We start from the raw sequence: 19,704 nt of genomic DNA on the forward strand, positions 1-19,704 counted from the left end.
GTACACTTATTTTAAACAAAACATTTCTAAAATAAAATTTTTTTAACATTTTGAATAATGCATTCCAAAACGAAAATAGTCTTCCAATGATTGTATCGATTCTTACACGATCAATCAGCGAAATCGGTACACGTGCTCGACGAAAAGTAGGAGGGATGGCTTTCTCTCAGTGTGTGCAACAAGATGTCTGTGACAATACGTTAAACTCCCGCCATCCCCCACCCCAAAAAGGAAAATGAAATTAAATTAAATATCAAGTTGTAATTGCTTGCATTTCGAATTTCCTTCTGCACATGCTGCCTCGGTGTCCCAGTGATGATCTGAATTCAGTTGAGTCCTAGTATTCGGACAGATAAGAACAGGATGTCCGTGTAAAGTAGGTCAATCACGGACATCGTAGCTTGGTTCGAGAGGTGACATTTTTGCTTGTAGTTGGTGTTCTTTTTCATTCACGTTCAGTTCAGTGCCAACTCCTCTGGACACCAGACATCGAAGACGCTTACAATTCACTGTGTTTACTTACCTAAGTATAAAGTGTCAAGCGAACTTTTAGTTTCATCGCCCATTTTCAACTGACAAAAAGGTTCATTTTTCTTGTAAGACATTTGATGTTGGTCGGTGTACAATTTTTCCATTAAATATCACCAAACTATACATGTTCATGTTACACAATGCAGAAAGTACAGCATAACCAAGCCTCTAAAATGAGTGGAGAAATCAAGACCCTGGGTGATAAACAACTTTTTTGGAAAACCCTTTTTGAAACCAAAAAATTGGCTGCCCAGCTGGCCTCCATCGTGACGAATCACGTTAATGGCGTCACCTATGATGACTTGCCCCAGTATGGAAACGTACACGTCGTGGCTCAATCTGGCTCAAATTTAGGTGACAATTTCCAACGCGACACGTTCATTGTGTCTGCACGGCTGTTGCAAGGCCAACACTTGAGTACTTTCATCAAGGTATTGATTTACCTATGCACTTAACATTTCGAAATTTTACGCTGTTTTGTTTTCAACAGGTACTGCCGTCGAATTCCTTTCTGCGCCAAGCTGTGGACGGGTCTCGTGTCCATCAACGCGAGATCAACATGTACCAACATTTTTTCGCTCTCCTGCGAGAGATGCATGCCGACCAACCGATTCCCTTGGACATCCCAGATTGTTACTACACCCATCTGGAGGAAGTTGTCAAGGGCGAGACGGACGGATCGAATACTTGCATCGTACTTGAAGACTTGAAAACAGAGAATTATCGCATGGTGGATATAACAGGAGGACTTGATTATCGTCATTGCCACATGGCTCTGACATCGCTAGCTCATTATCACGCTCAAACGCTAAATGCATTGAGAACTTGGAAAGACTCGTCCACAGGAGAGTTATCCAAGGTGCCACTTGCTGCAAAATTTATTTTTGATGAAATGTCCATGTTTGACATGGGTATCACCCATGCCCTTCAGAATTTTGCCACCACTGTCGTCGATTTTGCCAAACCAGTTAACCGACCTGATGTAAGTATAGCTATTTGTTTAGATATTTTTTGTATTTGACTGTGCTTAGCCATTGAATTTTACAGCTCCATTGTTGTTCAATCATTAACAGTTAGTCGAGTGGTTGACGGATCTTCAGCAACGGCTACCGGAGATCATGTTAGTCGACAATGTAGAGACCAGTGGTCCACTGGCTTGCATCCTTCACGGAGATTTTTGGAACAACAACATGCTGTTCAAATACGCAGAGCAGACGGATCGCCCCGAAGATAGGACAACGAACGAAACTGCATCCGTAAACATTCCTGTTTCGTTAAAAATGCTCGATTTTCAGCAATCGAGGATAGGCCATCCACTCAGCGATGTGCTTTACTTCATGTACACGAGTACAATGCCAGAGTTGAGGGAGCAACACATGCTCGTCTTGCTTCGTCATTATTTCGATACGTTGACGACTGATTTGCTATTTCTCGGCGTTTCACTCGACAACTACACGTGGGAAAATTTTATGGAAGACTACAAGAAAAGATCCTTGATGTGGATGTTTGCTGGTGTCTTGATGATTACCATGACCCAAAACAAGCAAGCCGCTTCCACTTTACAAGACATGGATGAGGCAGAACAAAAGAAAGGTCCTACATCAGGTACAGCAAATTGTTCCTTAAAATATGATTACTATTGTAATTATGATAAAAATTAGTATTGGTGGCAGTTTGATTATTTAATTTCTATACCTTTCATATTTTGGCAAACGTGTAGATACGGACGTGGAACCAATGAAGGATGAAAGTGGATTGAACCTCGAAATGGAGGAAAAGATGAAGAACATGATGGCGACTCAGGCATTGCGTGCTAGTTCGGTTTTGTCGGACCGAATCCTTAAACTGATGGAAGTGAAGGCTTTAAATGATTCATAAAATGCAGCAGCAGTAATCAATGCATCCTGTTTTAAATAGGAGGTTGATTAAATTCGTGAGATTTATTGCCCAGTTGCTAGAACGCTTCCATACTTGTTTATGTGGAACTGCACCGGTCAACGAGTTCAAAGTGTAACACCAGATCATCAAGAACATGAGGATATCGATTCCCTCTCGCCCACACAAACACATCTACACGCAAAACACATTAATCACCTTGTGGTGCAATAGACAGCGAGCAATCTTACCAAGAGCATAACAACTGGCTGATATGCCCAAGCTTATTTTGAAACAAAACACACAAATGTGTGGGAAACAAGTCGAAACCAAAAAGCTTTTCTATTATCTGGCTGCACTTGACTTGAGGTAAACAGCTTATCAATAAAAACTGCTGATCTTTTGTGTTATAACAATTCCAACCCCCACTTAATGGATGCGATTAAACTCTTGATCGAACTGGACATCGACAAGGATGCAAAAACCAACGGTGGATCCAATGCACTTCATCTTTTGTGTTATAACAATTCAAGCCAACACTTAATTGATGCGATTAAACTCTTGATCGAACTGGGCATCGACAAGGATGCAAAAACCAATACTGGATTGAATGCGCTTCATCTTTTGTGTCGAAACAATTCAAGCCTACACTTAATCGATGCGATTAAACTCTTGATCGAACTCGGCATCGACAAGGACGCTAAGGACAATGATGGATGGAATGCGCTTCATATTTTGTGTTATTACAATTCCAACCCACACTTAAACGATGCGATTAAACTCTTGATCGAACTGGGCATCGACAAGGATGCAAAAACCAACGCTGGATCCAATGCACTTCATCTTTTGTGTTATAACAATTCCAACCCACACTTAATAGATGAGATTAAACTCTTGATCGAACTGGGCATCGACAAGGATGCAAAAACCAACGATGGATCCAATGCAATTCATCTTTTGTGTCGATACAATTCAAGCCAACACTTAAACGATGCGATTAAATTCTTGATCGAACTGGGCATCGACAAGTATGCAAAAACCAACGATGGATCCAATGCAATTCATCTTTTGTGTCGATACAATTCAAGCCAACACTTAAACGATACGATTAAACTCTTGATCGAACTGGGCATCGACAAGGATGCAAAAACCAACGATGGATCCAATGCACTTCATCTTTTGTGTTATAACAATTCAAGCCAACACTTAAACGATGCGATTAAACTCTTGATCGAACTCGGCATCGACAAGGACGCAAAAACCAACGCTGGATCCAATGCGCTTCATATTTTGTGTTCTAACAATTCAAGCCCACACTTAATTGATGCAATTAAACTCTTGATCGAACTCGGCATCGACAAGGAGGCAAAGAATAAGAATGGATCAAATGCACTCGATTTGAGCCGGCTCAATACAAATTTCACAAACTGCAACCTAGACGAAATCTTTAAATCGTATGAGGTGCACTTATAACGATATTAAAGCTTTTCGCAAGATGGACAGGCAAACAGAACGCTACGTTGCAACAAACGAGACTCTCGGCAAAGTACGGCTTATTATAGTTATTATAGACAGTGCAACGCACCACATCAGCTGGAGTATGAAGAAAACGAACCGTGTAACACAAGTGAATAAAAGAGTTTGAGGAAACGTAACGAAAAGTTCCGTAACTTGTCTGCGGAAAAACTATCTCTGTTTGCTGGGCCAACTGCAAAAAGAACGACCACACGTCCATTAATACAACTCTGCTATCGTTGGAAAACTCTACTTTAGGAGAAACATGAGGCATCAGGTGAGTAATTGTATGCTATCTATATGGTCACAATGTTAATCTGTATAGATGCGGAATGAACTTTCAAAAAAGCTCAAAGCCTATTTTTGACAAGCTTTAAAAAGACTAAAATTAATAATTGTTGCGCGCTTTGTCATGAATTTAAGAAGAAAGTGTAAATAGATAAAATTTGAATGCCATTATGAATCGTTTCACTCGCTCACCTCATTGAAAACCATGCAATCTGCAAATTACCATTTGAATATCCTAGTTTCATTTCTCTTGAAATGTCAACCAAAGCAAATTGTTCGAGCATCAAAGTGAGTATTAACTGGTAGAAGCGTTCATTATGAAGAGTGGTGAAAAGGACGCTACGGATGATAGATCTATGCTTTGTCACGACTGAATAAGCCTTCACTTAAAATATTTGTTTGTAAAATTCCGAGGAAAACCCATACCAATCAAAAAAGTTAATTCGATCCTCCACACAATCTAACAGGCGCGCACAGCTCTTTAGTTTTGTAAAATGTAAAACCTGAATACAAAAACTAACCTGGAAATGCACGACGTGTGATCTTCATCGAAGTAGGTAATCAGCTGGACACTACACACACATTTGATATTTCGACTCTCTCCGATTTACACCCGGAGTTTTGATGATTGCAGCGGGGTCACCAATGAGCTGACTTGTGGTCCATCGTAAATTGACGTGTAAACATTCCACCACTGATGGACAATCAGCTTGTGGTATGACGATGTTTCCAGGGTTTAAACCGTTGGACGGTTTCAAAACCAAGTTTGCCAGTTACATCACCAGGACTTGCTTCATTCAGCAACAAACTAAGCAAAAAGAGAAACAAATAAAAAAAATCATCATTTAGTGAAAGAGAACGGCACTGTAACATTTAGCTCATTATTAGAGGATAACAAATACTTTGCGGGTGACTCTTTATTTCTAAAACATTCCCCATTGCAACAGCCCCATGTTGCAAGCAATATTGATCCAAAATGTCCAAGTTTCTTACGACGGCCATGAATCGTAAAATATTGAAATCGACCAGCGTGCAAGCCTAGTCGCATGATCCAGGCCTTAGATGCGACTGTATTTACCACATAAATGTAACATTTTGCTTTCGTGTCAATAGACTAGTGTTTTCTAAACAAGTTTACGTCATTGATTGTATGACAAATGTTCTTACCTGCTTTTATTTCCTGCAAAGAAAAGGTGGCAACGCTCTCACAAACTGGCGAAGAAGCAAAAGGAAAAGGTGCACGTTCATGGGACACAAATTCACTACTGCACATTGTGACACTCCACCAGACCAGAGACTAAAGCGAAAAGCACCAATGCCTACTTTAGGCCCGGTAGACATGCTCCGTCTTTCCGGTGGTGGCGCGCGGAACGTATACCCGCCGTTTGTGGCGGGGGAGGGTGGGAGAGAAACTTTACAAGGACACTGTAAGATCTCATTAGTGAGAATTTGGAAAATTCAAAAAGACAAAGATGATAAATAATAGACGAAAGGAATACATGGACTACAAAGAACTTCCCCCCGAGTTGAAAAGAAAACAGGCAATTTAATGTTAAAGATAATAAAACTTACCAGGTTCATTGAACTATTAGTGAGTTATTGTTCCATTGGCGGGAGAACCACTCTCCTGTTCTATTACCTTTTGTTCCCGATCAAGCCAACATGCTCTTATTCTCCTTACCTCTAGCGCCAATGGTGAGAAGGCGGGTGTGTTATAAACATGGCGGAGTGAAACGCAAATATGTCTTTCCATTTTATTTATGCGACATTATAAATTTTCCTATTTAGTAGTACACATACTTAAACGAATTATTTCTAAAAAACAACGACTTTTTTTTAAACATTTAGTTATAATGCATTCCAAAACGAAAATGCTCTTCCAACGGTTGTATCGATTCTTAAACGATCAATCAGCGAAATTAGTACACGTGCCCGACGAAAAGTAGGAGGAATGGTTTTCTCTGAGTGTGGGCAACGAGATTTCTGGGACAATTCGTTAAACTCTCTTCATCCCCCTTCCAAAAAAAAATTTAATTAAATTAAATATCACGTTGTGATTGTTTACATTTCGAATGTCCTTCTGCACCTGCTGCATCGGTGTGCCAGTCATAATCTGCTATCAGTTGAGTCCTACCATTTGAACAGATGAGAACTGATGGTTTATGTGATGTAGATCAAAAAGAGTAATTAACGGAGTAGTGGACCACTAGCGGGCATCTTGCACGGCGATTACTGGATTAATAATATGCTGTTCAAATACGAAGACGATGGCAAACCCAATTCTGAATCAATTGCCTTTAAAATGATTTACCACGTACCATTCGAAAAAATAAAAAAAAAAATTGGTTTGTATGTTGAACTTGCATGGAATGCATTGATTTGCAAGTCATTCTGTTCTACTTTCGATCGTGCTCGAGCATTCGGAGAGATAAGAAACCAACGAACAAGTTGGGATACACCAACAACGTTGTTCGATAGATAATGTCCGTGTATGTGGTCAGCATTTCTGTTTCACTGACGTACTAGGATCATTCCGGACAACACATCGAGCAGCGCAGAATCAATAACATCTTTAACTTCCCAATTGATAATAGTTCCAGCTTTACATTTTCTTGTAAGCCATTTCATGTTCAGTACAGTTTTTCTCTAATATGATTCGCTCAATTAAGAGCAGTTACATTAGGTGACAATTATTTCTAATTAGGTTAAAAATGAATGGAAAAAGCAAGTGTCTGAGTGATCGACAGCATTTTTGGAAAGTACTTTTTGAAACCAAAAAATTGGCTGCCCAGCTAGCCTCCTTGGCGACGGATCACATTGATGGCGTCACCTACGATGACATACCCCAGTACGGAAAAGTGCACGTCGTGGCTCAATCTGGTTCAAATTTAGGTGACAATTTCCAGAGCGATACGTTCATTGTAACTGCCCGGCTATTGCAAGGCCAACACGAAGAGCCAATCGACGTCTTGAGTACTTTCATTAAGGTATTTATTTCCCTATTCACTTCTAACGAGTTTGAAACTGTTCAACGTTCAACAGGTGCTGCCATCTAATTTCTTGCTTCGTAAATCGGCTTACGAGTCTCGCGTTCATCACCGTGAGATCAACATGTACCACCACATCTTCGCTCTTCTACGAGAACTGCATGCCGATCAGCCGATTCCATTAGATGTTCCAGACTGTTACTACACCCATCTGGAACAGGTTGTCAAGGGCGAGACGGACGGATCGGGTACTTGCATTTTACTGGAGGATCTCAAATCAGAGAATTATCGTATGGCGGATAAAATACGAGGTGCCGATTATCGCCACTGTCACATGGCATTGACGTCATTGGCTCATTATCACGCCTTGACTCTGAACGCTGTGAGAAAATGGAAAGATCCGTCAACAGGAGGATTGTCCAATATGCCACCTGTGGCGAAATTCATTTTGGAAGAGAAATCCATGTATGACGTAGGAATCATTAAAATCCTTCAAGACTTTTCCATCTCGATCGTCAATTTCGCCAAAGAAATAGACAGACCTGGTGTGAGTATGCTGTGAAGTATTCTTGCAATACCTAATGGGCACGAACGCTTTCAATAGCTTTAGGCTTTCCGTTCAAATTCATTGATTAACAATCATTACCAGGTAGTTGAATGGTTGTCAGACATACAGCAGCGAATGCCAGAAATCGTTTTAGTCGACAATCTGGAGAGCAGCGGTCCATTGGCTTGCATTCTTCATGGGGATTTCTGGAACAACAATATGCTGTTCAAATACGCAGAGCAGTCGGATCGCCCTGAAGATGGAAATAGCGAGAATGCACCAGCAGACATTCCTGTTTCACTGAGAATGCTCGATTTTCAACTATCGAGGATCGGCCACCCACTCAGCGACGTCCTTTACTTCATGTACACGAGTACAATGCCGGAGTTGAGAGAACGTTACATGCTCGTATTACTTCGTTATTATTTTGATACGTTGACGACCGATCTGAGGTTGCTCGGCATTTCGTTGGACAACTACAGCTGGCAACACTTTTTGGAGGATTACAAGAAAAGGTCGTTAATGTGGATGTTGATAGGCGTCATGATCGTTTCCATGACCCAAAATAAGAAGGTTGTGACCAGTTTACAAGATATGGATGCAGACGAGCAACTAAAAGAGCCCAAACCAGGTGAAAGTTGATTTCCGTTTGGGTATCAGTGCTTTTTAATCGTCTTCATTGTGTTGTTGGCCTTTTAGTGAACGAAGAGATGGATGTGGAGCCAGTTAAGGGCGAAAGTGGAATGAGCCTCGAAATGGAGGAAACTTACAAGAACATGATGGCGACGTATGTACTGAGTGATAGTCCGGCTCTGTCCGATCGAATTCTTAAACTGATCCTGGAGGCTATGGCCTTAAATTGCTCTTAAACTGTAGTACCTTAAATTGTTCATCTTTTCCCGTATCTTCAAGGTTTTCCACCATTTTGCATATTAAAGGTTTGAATAAGATGTGCTAATTGTAGACACACTTCGCAACATAGTAAAAGACAAAACGAATACAAGATGGCGTTCTATGTATTTTGTTGCTGCATCAAATAGGTTGACGTAATCACGTATGTTTGATTAGATTCAATAAATGTGATTTACTGCCTGTTGGTTGGCTGATAACTGTACTTGTTGCACTACTGGCACTGCAGCACAATCAGCGAGTTTGCGTAACACCAGGTCGTTAAGGCGAGATGATAACGATTCTCTTACACGCATACCAGATACTACAAAGCAAGGAGTAATACAGAGCGATCGGGTAATCAGACTTTTGCCAATGCGGTGTTGCCATGTGGCATTTATTAGAATAAAAATGATTGGAAAATGGCGAAATTTCATGCAAAATATCATTATTTCACAAGGCAATTTATCGATTCGAAATCGATTTTTTAAAATTATTATTATACATCTTCTTTCTCTTCAGTGTTCTCTTTAGAGCCAAGGAAGGTATCATTTCCTTCAGAATTTTTTGTTCATCTTTTCTTGGCTCACTGATTTGAAGAAATAACCCAAATTACATTTATTTGAAATACAATTTTGAATCACCTTGTTGTGCAATCGGCAGGGAGTAACCTTACCAAGCGCATAAAAACTAGCTGATATGCCCAAGCTTATTTTGAAACAAAACAAACAAATGTGCGGAAAGCAAGTCAAAACCAAAAAGATATTCTATTATCTGGCTGCATTTGAGTTGAGGTAAACAGCTTATCAATAAAAACTGCTGAACGTGCACTAAAATTGACGAAACAATGCGTCGTAACTCAAAGCAGCGTCAAATTTGTTTGCTTCAGCTAAAAACAACTCTCCCTGTGAGATGAAGAAAGTGAGATAAATCGCTTTCTGATATTTAAAATTTAGTAATATTGGTCATTATGGCCAATAAGCTGGAAAATGCGAGAATAGAGTAAGCATTAAAGGTCGATGATTTTGAATGAGCTAACACTGCTATACCTGAATGTCATCACTAATAAATTGTATTCAATTCGAATGCGGCCGAAAAGAAGAATTGAATGACGTTTGCAAGAGAATTTTTTTTTATTAGCGACTTCACCGGTGCCCCGCCTTGAATGACATCTTTAATAAACTTGCCGCGCTAGTTGTTCTCGATCTTCAACAGCTGTGTCTAAGGTAATCAGTTTTATTTGTACCGCATAGAAAGAGAGGGCAGACTGATGTTCACTTGTGCCAAGCCGATGGTACAATTTGTACGCGGCTTTTAGTACGCATATTTTTAACGGGTTCAGCTAAACATTCGTAATTTTAAATTGTTTGGTTGTTTTACCTTCTAACTGACCCCGCTAACAGCGCCAATAAATATAATTTAATAAATATAATTGTCGTCATAGAAATGACGTACTATATATTCATAATATATTTAGATGAAAAGAAAAGAAGGGGGCAAGGCTTCAGAAAGATAATGAGAAATAATGCGATAAGGCATACGTGTCGAAAGCGAACAGTGCAGGGCGCGATTAGTAAATCTCTATGATAAAACATTTTATACGCAGCAACCATTGAAAGAAACTATTGGAAAGGCACTATGAGCAAATTATTAATTCGATGCAACTCATTTGACAAGCTCTCGTCAACGAGAAAAAAAGTCTCGTTAAAATAATGTGATGTGTAATTTTAAGGAGCAAATGAAAAAAACGTTATTGACATTTCACACGGATCAACAGGTATAGACAACGCGATAACAAATTATTATCTGCATTGTACTCGTAAGCTATATTTTGTGCTTTACAGGTAAACTGATAAATTCAAAACGATTTCGGATTGCAAGTGAAGGTTCTTCAGTGCAAACGGTATTTCCCAATAGAAGCTCGTACAAGTTCTTGTCTCGCTAGCCTCGAGTGCCTAAAAGCCTGAAATGTCATCGACTACTGCCGTAAATGTAGATGGCATCGAATTTGATCGCAATGATCTTTTGGGTATTGGTGGCTTCGGTTCAGTGCATCGAGGTAAACATAAAGGTCAAAGTGTAGCAATCAAAAGAATTCTGAAGCTAAATAACAAAGATCAAGTAGTTAACGACGAGTTAAAAATTCTGCAGCAGTTAGATCATCCCAATATTGTTAAATTTGTGCACTTCGCAAGGGATGATAACTTCAAGTAAGATTGTTACGTGATAACTATGAATTAAAAAGAGATGCTCTATATGATTTCTGTTATTCAGTTACATTGCTTTGGAATTGTGCGACGCATCATTAGATCGGGTATTCCTAAAAGAGGACGATCGTCGGAAATACAAAGGACCTGCATTACCAAATAATTTCGAAATTTTCTACCAGTTAGCCACTGGTCTCAAATACATTCATTCACAGAACCTAATCCATCGGGACATTAAACCGGAAAACATTCTCATTTCTGTGAAACATACTGATCAAGGTGAAGAGATAAAGATCAAGTGGGCTGATTTTGGATTGTCAAGAGCAGTGAATGACAGAGGAACTTTCACAATGAGTGGAATCAGAGGGACTTTTCTTTGGTTTTCTCCCGAAATTATGGAAATTATGGGAAACGGCCTGCGCATTGAAGAAACTAGAGGCTCTATCAAAAGCGACGTATTCGCAGAAGGCCTCGTCTTTGGTTACATTCTCTTAAAAGGAAAACATATCTACGGCGAAAATGCTTTAGAAATTGCGAACAACATCCTGAAAAACGAATCAGTCAATATGAGTGGTAAGTAACCTCTTGAGACAAGTTCGTATAACTTAAGCATAATATAAAATGTTTAAAACTTTTTAAATATAGAAATTCACAAAAACCATTTAGCACGTAACTTAATAGAACAAATGCTGATCAACACATCTGATACAAGAATTACATCTGAACAAGTTGTTAACCAGCTTGCTGACATAAAAATCAAAGTAATAAAACCTCACAAGTTTAACACCTTCATTGTTATTGAAATTTGGGTTCTCTAACAATGGTTTCTCATTTAGCTCATCGAAAAAGAAAAACACCTGCAACTGCTGTGTAAACATCACACAACAGTTTTTGGGAATAAAATCAAAAATTTAATCCAACTCGGTGTCGACTTAAACTCAAAGAATGGCGATGAATGGAATGCGCTTCATTTTTTGTGTCGATACAATTCAAGCCCACACTTAATGGATGCGATTAAAATCTTGATCGATCTCGGCATTGACAAAAACGCAAAAACCAACCATGGATCGAATGCGCTTCATTATTTGTGTGAAAACAGTTCAAGCTCACACTTAATCGATGCAATTAAACTCTTGATCAAACTCGGCATCGATAAAAACGCAAAAACCAACGATGGATCGAATGCGCTTCTTCTTTTGTGTCGAAACAGTTCAAGCCCACACTTCATCGATGCAATTAAACTCTTGATCGAACTCGGCATTGACAAAAACGCAAAAACCAACCATGGATCGAATGCGCTTCATTATTTGTGTTGTAACAATTCAAGCCCACACTTAATCGATACAATTAAACTCTTGATCGAACTCGGCATCGACAAAAAAGCAAAGGACAACGTTGGATGGAATGCGCTTCATCTGTTATGTCGATTCAATTCAAGCCAACACTTAATCCATGCAATTAAACTCTTGATCGAACTCGGCATCGACAAGGACGCAAAGTCAAACAAGGGACAGAATGCGCTTCATCTTTTGTGTCGATACAGTTCAAGCCCACACTTCATCGATGCAATTAAACTCTTGATCGAACTCGGCATCGACAAAAACGCAAAGGACAACGATGGATGTAATGCGCTTCATCTTTTGTGTCGATACAATTCAAGCCAACACTTAAGCGATGCAATTAAACTCTTGATCGATCTCGGCATCGACAAAAACGCAAAAACCAACGATGGATCGAATGCGCTTCATTATTTGTGTGAAAACAGTTCAAGCTCACACTTAATCGATGCAATTAAACTCTTGATCAAACTCGGCATCGACAAAAACGCAAAGGACAACTATGGATCTAATGCGCTTCATTATTTGTGTCGAAACAATTCAAGCCCACACTTAATCGATGCAATTAAACTCTTGATTAAACTCGGCAGCGACAAAAACGCAAAAACCAACGATGGATCCAATGCGCTTCATTATTTGTGTTGTAACAATTCAAGCCCACACTTAATCGATACGATTAAACTCTTGATCGAACTCGGCTTCGACAAAAACGCAAAAAACAACCATGGATCGAATGCGCTTCATCTTTTGTGTCGAAACTGTTCAAGCCCACACTTAATCGATGTGATTAAATTTTTGATTGAACTCGGCATTGACAAAAACGCAAAGGACAACCATGGATACAATGCGCTTCATGACTTGTGTCGACACAATTCAAGCCCACACTTAATCTATGCGATTAAATTTTTGATTGAACTCGGCATCGACAAAAACGCAAAATCCAACGATGGAATGAATGCGCTTCATTATTTGTGTTGGAACAATTCAAGCCCACACTTAATCGATGCGATTAAATTTTTGATTGAACTCGGCATCGACAGAAACGCAAAATCCAACGATGGATGTAATGCGCTTCATCTTTTGTGTTGGAACAATTCAAGCTCACACTTAATCGATGCGATTAAAATCTTGATCGAACACGACATAGACAAAAACGCAAAATCCAACGATGGATGGAATGCGCTTCATCTTTTGTGTCGATACAATTCCAGCCCACACTTAATCGATGCAATTAAACTCTTGATCAAAATCGGCATCGACAAAAACGCAAAGGACAACGATGGAAGGAATGCGCTTCATCGTTTGTGTTGCAACAAGTCAATCCCACACTTAATCGATGCGATTAAATTTTTGATTGAACTCGGCATCGACAAAAACGCAAAAGCCAACAATGGATGGAATGCGCTTCATTATTTGTGTTGGAACAATTCAAGCCCACACTTAATCGATGCGATTAAATTTTTGATTGAACTCGGCATCGACAAGGATGCAAAGGACAACGATGGATCGAATGCGCTTCATCTTTTGTGTTGGAACAATTCAAGCTCACACTTAATCGATGCAATTAAACTCTTGATCAAAATCGGCATCGACAAAAACGCAAAGGACAACGATGGAAGGAATGCGCTTCATTATTTGTGTTGGAACAATTCAAGCCCACACTTAATCGATGCGATTAAATTTTTGATTGAACTCGGCATCGACAAGGATGCAAAGGACAACGATGGATCGAATGCGCTTCATCTTTTGTGTTGGAACAATTCAAGCTCACACTTAATCGATGCAATTAAACTCTTGATCAAAATCGGCATCGACAAAAACGCAAAGGACAACGATGGAAGGAATGCGCTTCATCGTTTGTGTTGCAACAAGTCAATCCCACACTTAATCGATGCGATTAAATTTTTGATTGAACTCGGCATCGACAAAAACGCAAAAGCCAACAATGGATGGAATGCGCTTCATTATTTGTGTTGGAACAATTCAAGCCCACACTTAATCGATGCGATTAAATTTTTGATTGAACTCGGCATCGACAAGGATGCAAAGGACAACGATGGATCGAATGCGCTTCATCTTTTGTGTTGGAACAATTCAAGCTCACACTTAATCGATGCAATTAAACTCTTGATCAAAATCGGCATCGACAAAAACGCAAAGGACAACGATGGAAGGAATGCGCTTCATTATTTGTGTTGGAACAATTCAAGCCCACACTTAATCGATGCGATTAAATTTTTGATTGAACTCGGCATCGACAAGGATGCAAAGGACAACGATGGATCGAATGCGCTTCCTCTTTTGTGTTGGAACAATTCAAGCTCACACTTAATCGATGCAATTAAACTCTTGATCAAAATCGGCATCGACAAAAACGCAAAGGACAACGATGGAAGGAATGCGCTTCATCGTTTGTGTTGCAACAAGTCAATCCCACACTTAATCGATGCGATTAAATTTTTGATTGAACTCGGCATCGACAAAAACGCAAAAGCCAACAATGGATGGAATGCGCTTCATTATTTGTGTTGGAACAATTCAAGCCCACACTTAATCGATGCGATTAAATTTTTGATTGAACTCGGCATCGACAAAAACGCAAAAGCCAACAATGGAAGGAATGCGCTTCATTATTTGTGTTGGAACAATTCAAGCCCACACTTAATCGATGCGATTAAATTTTTGATTGAACTCGGCATCGACAAGGATGCAAAGGACAACGATGGATCGAATGCGCTTCATCTTTTGTGTTGGAACAATTCAAGCTCACACTTAATCGATGCAATTAAACTCTTGATCAAAATCGGCATCGACAAAAACGCAAAGGACAACGATGGAAGGAATGCGCTTCATCGTTTGTGATGCAAAAAGAAAATCACACACTTAATCGATGCGATTAAATTTTTGATTGAACTCGGCATCGACAAAAACGCAAAAGCCAACAATGGATGGAATGCGCTTCATTATTTGTGTTGGAACAATTCAAGCCCACACTTAATCGATGCGATTAAATTTTTGATTGAACTCGGCATCGACAAAAACGCAAAAGCCAACAATGGAAGGAATGCGCTTCATTATTTGTGTTGGAACAATTCAAGCCCACACTTAATCGATGCGATTAAATTTTTGATTGAACTCGGCATCGACAAGGATGCAAAGGACAACGATGGATCGAATGCGCTTCATCTTTTGTGTTGGAACAATTCAAGGCCACACTTAATCGAGGCGATTAAACTCTTGATCGAACTCGGCATCGACAGGGACGCAAAGGATTACTTTGGATGGAATGCGCTTCATTATTTGTGTGAATACAATTCAAGCCCACACTTAATCGACGCGATTAAAGTTTTGATTGAACTCGGCATCGACAAAAACGCAAAGACCTACTTTACTAGATGGAATGCACTCGGCTTGTGTCGGCGTAATATAAATCTTGCAAATTGCAACGTGAACGAAATCTTTAAAACCGTATGAATTTTAAAAAATGTTAAGGCTGTTCAGAAGAAGAACATACTAAAATAAATTCAAACAAAATTCCCCAGTATGTTGCAAGAAATGGGATTCTCGGAAAAATACATCCAAGGAAAACAAATTGATCTTTCTTTTAGTAATCACGTCCTTGCTAAGGAAACAACTAGTTCTTCCGGTCCAAGAAAACATATTAGGCGCGCAAAATTACCGAGGAAGGCAGACTTTACAGGGAGGATAAGCGTCAAACTTCAACATCAAACATAATTCTAATTCAAATTTGTCAAAGTAAAATTAGGTGTTTCAAAGGAAACCGACTCTACTTTGTTTTTAATTTAATTAGGGGAGGTAGGGCGTGGTTGGAACACAAAACTTATTTTTGTTCCGTACGTTTACAAAAATCGTCCAAGTAAACTAAAAAATATATAGATTTGTAGCCAATTATCTCAGCTACATAACCGTATTTTTTTTGGGTGGGTTCGGCAAAGATTAATATCTGCTATGCGTAAAAAACTGGAGGTACCCCAAGTTGTTTCAATTGCCAATTCTACTCGGCAATTGAAACAGGGCGTCTGGGCAATTGAAACGTGGGTTTTCCCATAAGAGAGCTCCCGGTTTTATGAAGAAACTAAAATGACGATATCTTAGAATCTGGGATACGTATTTTGATGATTTTTTTACAACAATATAGAGAATTTTAATCTTTACTTTTTAAGATATTTTATAACTTTCTATACTAACTAAATATTATTTAATGAATTTTAGTAGTTTTCTGAATTAAGTTCGGAAAACCGTTAGTAATCAAAAGAACGGTTAATAGTATGGAGATAAAATTTTTATAATCGAATATTGCATGTCCAGCCTTACATCATAATTGTTGTTAATGTCCTTAATTTAATTTTTTAAATTTAATTTCTTTCGTCAACGTTGTAAATAAAAGCACAAACATTGTGGCAGACGATAAATGCCAGCCACCCAGCAGACGAAATAAAACACAAAAATAAACAATAATTGAAAAAAGAGCTCTGCTAATACGCTGCGTAGGGAACACTGTTGCCAGACTATAGTATAGGAGACGCGCATACGGAAGGGTCGCAATTGGAACAAGGTGTTCCAACTGCTCCGACCATGGGTCTTCAAGGAGTTTTAATGTTTATGGGGGATAAAATTTAGCTAGGAAAAAGTTAATGTGATCAATTTATAGCTTAAAGAATGACGAATGATTGGAGACCTTTTTTAATGATTTTCTCCATCGTTTTCGGTATGAAAACGAAAAAATTGTCTGCAAAAAAACGACAAATGGGCAGTCAAAAAACAATTTTCTGGGATAATTCGAAAACTTTTGGATTCTAAAGCCTCCAATTTTTTCTAAAAATGTAGAACCCTAATTTCCGTTAGTTCAAATTTTTTAAACAAAATCTCTTACATACTTTAAGTAGTAGAATTTTTGTTTCAATTGCCGCGTGTTCCAATTGCGCCCTACCTCCTCTACATGATACAGAGTACAACGAAAGGAGAAAGCGCTCCACGGTTAGTGTCAAACCGATCGAGCGGAAGCTTGATCTTTGTGATCGCCATGTTCATAGTGAATGGATGTGAAATGAACTTAAAAAAGCTCACATCATATTTTTAACAAATTGAGCAAGACTAAAATTAATTACTGTTGCGCGTTGGCATCAACTTAAGGTGAAAGTGTAAATACATAAAATCTGAATTCCATAACGAATCGTTTCACTCGCCAACCTCATTGAAAACCACGGAATATGCACGTCACCATTTGAGTATCCTAATTTCATTTCTCTTGAAATATCATCCAAAGCTAATTTCATTTCTCTTGAAATATCATCCAAAGCAAAGTGCTGCGAACGTCAAGTGAGGATTAACTGCTAGATGCAGTTGGTTATAGAGTGGTGAAAAGGACACTATGGATGATAGCTCTTGGCTTCGTCACGATTGAATAAACCTTCACTTAAAATATTTGTTTGCAAAATTCCGAGGAAAACGCACACCAATGAAAAAAGGGAATTCAATCCTCCATACAATCTAACGGGCGCGTCCAGCTCTAAAGCTTTATAAAAAATAAAACCCGAATACGAAAACTAACCTGGAAATGCACCACATAGTCTTCATCGAAAGACAGCAATCTGCTGGACATCACACACACTTTTAGACTCTCCGCTTTAGGTTTTGACCGTTGGCCGGTTTCAAAACCACATTTGCCAGTTTCATCACCACGACGCGCTTCATTCGCAACAAACTGAGCAAAAAAGAAACAAATAAAAAATCATCATTTAGGAAAAAAGTACGGCAATGTAAACATTTAGCTCAATACTATAGACTAACAAATGATCGCAGGTGATTTATTATTTCTAAGACATTCCCCATTGCACCAAACACATGTTGTAAGCAATATTGATCCAAAATGTCCAAGTTTCTTATGACGGCCGTGAATCGAAAAGTATTGAAATTGACCATCGTGCAAGCCTAGTCAAATAATCCAAACTCTGCCTTAGATACAACTGTATTTACGACAGAAATGTAACATTTTGACTACGTGTCAGTAGACTAGTATTGTCTAAACAAATTTACGTCATTGATTGCATTACAAATATTTTAACCTGCTTTTATGTCCTGCAAAGAAAAGGTGGCAACGCTCTCACATACTAACGAAGAAGCAAAAGGAAAAGGTGCACGTTCATGGGACTAAACTTACCACTGCACATTGCGACACTCCACCAGACCAGAGACTAAAGCAGAATGCACTGATCCCTACTACGGGCTCGGTAGACATGCTCAGTCTTGCCGGTGGTGGCGCGCGGAAATTATACCCGCCGTTTGTTGCGGGGGAGGGTGGGAGAGATACTTTACAAGGACACTGTAAGGTCTCATTAGTAGGAATTTGAAAAATTCAAAAAGACGAAGATGATAAATAATAGACGAAACGAAAACATGGGTTTCAGAGAACTCCGCTCGATTAGAAAAGGAAACAGGCAATTTATTGTTAGAGATAACAAAACTTACCAGGTTCATTGAACCATTGTTGAGCTATTGTTCCATAGGCGGGAGAACTCGTGTCTTATTGCCTTTTGTCCCTGAGCTAGCCAGCATGGTTTTCCTTCCCGTACCTCTAGCGCTAATTGTGAGAAGGCGGGTGTGTTATAAACATGTGCAGTGAAACGCAAATATGTCCTTCCATTTTCTTTATCCGATATTATAAATTTTTCCTGTCTAGTAGCACACATATTTTAAACGAAACATTTCTAAAATTAAATTTTTTTAACATTTGGAATAATGCATTCCAAAACGAAAATAGTCTTCCAATGATTGTATCGATTCTTACACGATCAATCAGCGAAATCGGTACGGTACACGTGCCCGAAGAAAAGTAGGAGGAATGGTTTTCTCTCAGTGTGTGCAACGAGATGACTGTGACAATTCGTTCAATATTTAGTAAGGTCCTACATCAGGTACAGAAATTCGCTCCCTAAAAATTTATTATTATTGCAATTATTATCAATACTGGTATTGATGGGTGTTTGATTATTTAATTTCTATGCATTTCACATTTTGGCAAACGTGTAGATACGGACGTGGAACAAATGAAGGGCGAAAGTAGAATGAGCCTCGAAATGGAGGAAAAGATGAAGAACATGATGGCGACTCAAGCATTGAAAACTTGTCCATTACGTATCCAAAAAACTATGTCCGGCTTACTCTCAGAATGATAAGGTATGCAACGAATCATAGTATGACTGAGCTAAATTCAACAGTGCATGTTTGACCTACAAGTTTTTGATTGCATTTGTTTGGCAGGTCTACGTGCCGAATACAAAACATTAACTCGTTAGCCAGGATGCCTGACTTAACTAGACCAAGTGCGATAACGTATAGTACATCTATTGTACAAAAATTGCTATTCTAAACCGTGCGTTTTGGTAAAAAGCCTTTTTGTGATAAGCCAGTCGGCCTTGCATCTATTCTTCACACCAAACAGGTAGACGTAAACATGGAGGTTGATTATATTCAACAAGTGAGATTTATTGCCCAGTTGCTAGGCCATT

At 39.1% G+C, this 19,704-nt stretch overlaps 3 protein-coding genes and 1 long non-coding RNA gene across 4 annotated transcripts; 3 read left to right on the forward strand and 1 right to left on the reverse strand.

Moving 5' to 3' along the window:
* Positions 1–185: 185 nt before the first annotated feature.
* LOC130698640 (uncharacterized) lies at positions 186–2,425 on the forward strand. The gene is made up of 5 exons (XM_057521327.2): positions 186–596; positions 678–962; positions 1,022–1,513; positions 1,605–2,136; positions 2,252–2,425. Exons 2-5 carry the CDS (start codon positions 705–707, stop codon positions 2,407–2,409), a joined length of 1,440 nt encoding a protein of 479 aa, XP_057377310.1. The 5' UTR covers positions 186–596; positions 678–704; the 3' UTR covers positions 2,410–2,425.
* On the reverse strand, positions 1,527–5,832 carry LOC132087812 (uncharacterized). The gene is made up of 5 exons (XR_009420630.1): positions 5,377–5,832; positions 4,731–5,017; positions 2,503–2,601; positions 2,227–2,435; positions 1,527–2,167 (listed from the first exon to the last, which is right to left on the reverse strand). It is a non-coding gene; the product is annotated as an uncharacterized LOC132087812 (long non-coding RNA).
* An 873-nt stretch (positions 5,833–6,705) lies between these two features.
* LOC130698641 (uncharacterized) lies at positions 6,706–8,790 on the forward strand. Its single transcript, XM_057521329.2, has 5 exons — positions 6,706–6,823; positions 6,914–7,196; positions 7,252–7,743; positions 7,846–8,374; positions 8,443–8,790. The coding sequence occupies exons 2-5, from the start codon at positions 6,921–6,923 to the stop codon at positions 8,610–8,612; spliced, it is 1,467 nt and encodes a 488-aa protein (XP_057377312.1). The 5' UTR covers positions 6,706–6,823; positions 6,914–6,920; the 3' UTR covers positions 8,613–8,790.
* Positions 8,791–10,285: 1,495 nt separating this feature from the next.
* Positions 10,286–15,758, forward strand: LOC130698677 (serine/threonine-protein phosphatase 6 regulatory ankyrin repeat subunit B-like). The gene is made up of 4 exons (XM_059494554.1): positions 10,286–10,841; positions 10,906–11,411; positions 11,484–11,599; positions 11,675–15,758. Exons 1-4 carry the CDS (start codon positions 10,600–10,602, stop codon positions 15,035–15,037), a joined length of 4,227 nt encoding a protein of 1,408 aa, XP_059350537.1. The 5' UTR covers positions 10,286–10,599; the 3' UTR covers positions 15,038–15,758.
* Positions 15,759–19,704: the final 3,946 nt, after the last annotated feature.

This window comes from Daphnia carinata, chromosome 3, assembly GCF_022539665.2.
Source record: "Daphnia carinata strain CSIRO-1 chromosome 3, CSIRO_AGI_Dcar_HiC_V3, whole genome shotgun sequence".
Classification (NCBI taxonomy): domain Eukaryota; kingdom Metazoa; phylum Arthropoda; class Branchiopoda; order Diplostraca; family Daphniidae; genus Daphnia; species Daphnia carinata.